At 55.4% G+C, this 2,405-nt stretch overlaps 1 protein-coding gene across 1 annotated transcript in view; it reads left to right on the top strand.

Moving 5' to 3' along the window:
- The window catches only part of LOC104465004 (uncharacterized protein C10orf12-like), a 16,433-nt gene that overhangs the window by 13,496 nt on the left and 532 nt on the right, over positions 1-2,405 (top strand). The window contains exon 4 of the mRNA XM_010077893.1: positions 88-2,371. Coding sequence (XP_010076195.1) covers positions 88-2,371 — 2,284 coding nt within the window. The remainder of the gene's footprint in view (positions 1-87; positions 2,372-2,405) is intronic.

Genomic DNA, 2,405 nt, shown 5'->3' with positions numbered 1-2,405 from the left:
TCCCGGAGGCTGGCAGCAGCTTGGGCTCCTCTGGGGATGTCAGTGGCAGTGGACAGGCTGCCAGTCTTGCTGCCCTTCCCATCTCAGAAGCACCCAGTGGGGAGGGAGGTTGTCCAGGCTCCGATGTACAAACTGATCCGGACACCCCTGCCAGCCCGGAGCCAAAGTCCCCCTTGCAGCCCTCCACCACTGCGGACACAGCACCCCTGGGCCATGGTCCCAGGGATCCTGCCCAGCTTCCAGGTGCAGGGGACACAGAGCCCTGTGAGCTGTGTCCGGCAGAGCCCTCCCCATGCTCTCCAGGCCAGCAGGCTCCTGATGACCTCCCTGCCACCGTGGATGGGGAGACCCCCCCGGAGTCCCCTGCCACCTTGCAGTGCATGGATGTGAACAAAAGCATTGATGCTGAACCAGAAGCCAAGTTATCAGGAATGGCAGGTGATGGCTTCCTTGAGGAAGAGGAGGCTGTGCCAGCCAGCACAGCCCTCCCCGAAATCTCAGAAGGGGGGGCAGTGCAGAATAACAGCCCAGCAGGTGAAAAAGAGCCTGTTGAGGGGAAAATGCCACCTGAACCCGATAGCTCAGACACTGCAGGGAAAGACTCTGTCTATTCCAAAGACAGTCTGGACAAGAAGCGAAAGAAAGGCAGAAGAGTGCTTGTGGCATCGGACCGACATCTCCGAAGCCAGCAATCCCAGGCACATGCTGAGGGCAGTGCTGAGGATGCCAGTTCTTCCAGCTCTGTGCAGCTTCCTTGCCTTCAGATCAAACTCTCCAAGAGCCCTGGCGCTAAGCGGTTCAAGAGAGAAGTGCACGTGGATGGGGCAGCATCCGTGCACTTCCCAAACGACAGCTTCCCCAACGCACTGCTCAAAACCAGCGAGGGGCCAGGCACTAGCCAGGCTCCAGAGAACATCGCTGAGTGGCAGCCAGGTGAGGAGAATGGTGTCACTACCAGACAAATCTATAAAAGCATCTTAGTGAAAGAGACTGCAGCAGAGGGAAAAGATTCCTCTAAAGACGAGCCCCCTGCTAACAGCAGCCAAAGTCAACCGGGTGAGATGCTGGAAATTAGCATCCAGGCTGATTCTGAGAAGCGAAGCATTCTCCTCCCTCCAGAGAGCAGCACGCCTCCAAATGATGCCAAGCAAGTGGATGTGAAACCAGGTGATGCCAGCGCAGAGGACCAGCAGAGCTCCGACAGTGCCATGGACACGGGTAAGCTGGAGAACTACAAGCTGGTGGCCAATTCGCCTCCATGTCCTAGCAGCAGAGGTGGAAGCAAGCATCTTCCAGCAAAGGCTGTAAAGCATAAAAAGGTTGCTCTGCAGTTTTATAATTTAAGACATGCACCCACACCTGTAGACACCGCAAAAAAAAGCACACCAGGGAAGGAGTCTATGCAAGCGATCCCCAAACTGAGGGATGAATGCAGTTCAGGGAATGACGACTCCCTGGCATTGGAGGACGTTGACTTGGCTGACAGCAAACCAAAGTTCATGGAGTGGTGTGCTGAAGAGGAGAACCAGGAGCTTATTGCCGAGTTCAACACCCAGTACATGAAAGTTCAGAAGGGCTGGATTCAGCTGGAGAAGGAGGTACAGCCAACCCCCAAGGTAAAGAACAAATCTGACAAACTGAAAGAGATTTGGAAAAGCAAGAAAAGGACACGGAAAAGTAGAGGGTCACTGGAAGTGCAGAAGCTTTCTCCTGTCCAGATGCTGTTTATGAAGGCCTTTAAGCTGTCCGACATCTGCCAGTGGTTTCTGGAGACGACTGAAACCAGGTCTCTCGTGATTGTGAAGAAACTCAACACCCGTCTCCCGGGGGAGATCCCCCCCATTAAAGTCCCCATGCAGAAATACTCCTCCTCCAGCCTGTATCCCAGCTCACTGCAAGCCGAACGTTTGAAAAAACACCTCAAGAAGTTCGCTGCCACTACCCCGGCTCGGAATAACCTGAAGAACCAAAAGCTTTGGGCCAAAATTCGGGAGAATGCTGATAAAGCAGAGGCTGAAGAAGCCACCACTCCCAGCCAGATGTCTCCCACCAACACTGGCAGTGAGGACCTGGGCGAAGAGAAAACCATCCAGCCTGCCCCCAGCTTGCCCACGCAGGCCAGCACCAGGATCCTGCGCAAGTACTCCAACCTGCGGGGCAAGCTGCGAGCCCAGCACCGCATGGTGAAGGTGGAGAAGAAGAGTGATAGCCTGGGGGACCACCCGTCCCTAGAGAGCAAGCAGAGCCGGAAAAGCGTGTGCATCAACCCACTCATGTCTCCGAAGTTGGCCTTGCAGATCAAAGCAGCTGCCTTTCCTGCTAAATCTCCATCCGTGGATGGGACAGGGAAGGGACGGAAGGGGAAGGGCAGGTCCCAGGAGGACCCCTTGCCCAAAGCTGACCTT

Source organism: Pterocles gutturalis, unplaced genomic scaffold, assembly GCF_000699245.1.
Source record: "Pterocles gutturalis isolate BGI_N339 unplaced genomic scaffold, ASM69924v1 scaffold11573, whole genome shotgun sequence".
NCBI lineage: Eukaryota > Metazoa > Chordata > Aves > Pterocliformes > Pteroclidae > Pterocles > Pterocles gutturalis.
Note: the sequence above shows the minus strand (reverse complement) of the source record. Positions and strands in the feature narration are given on the sequence as shown.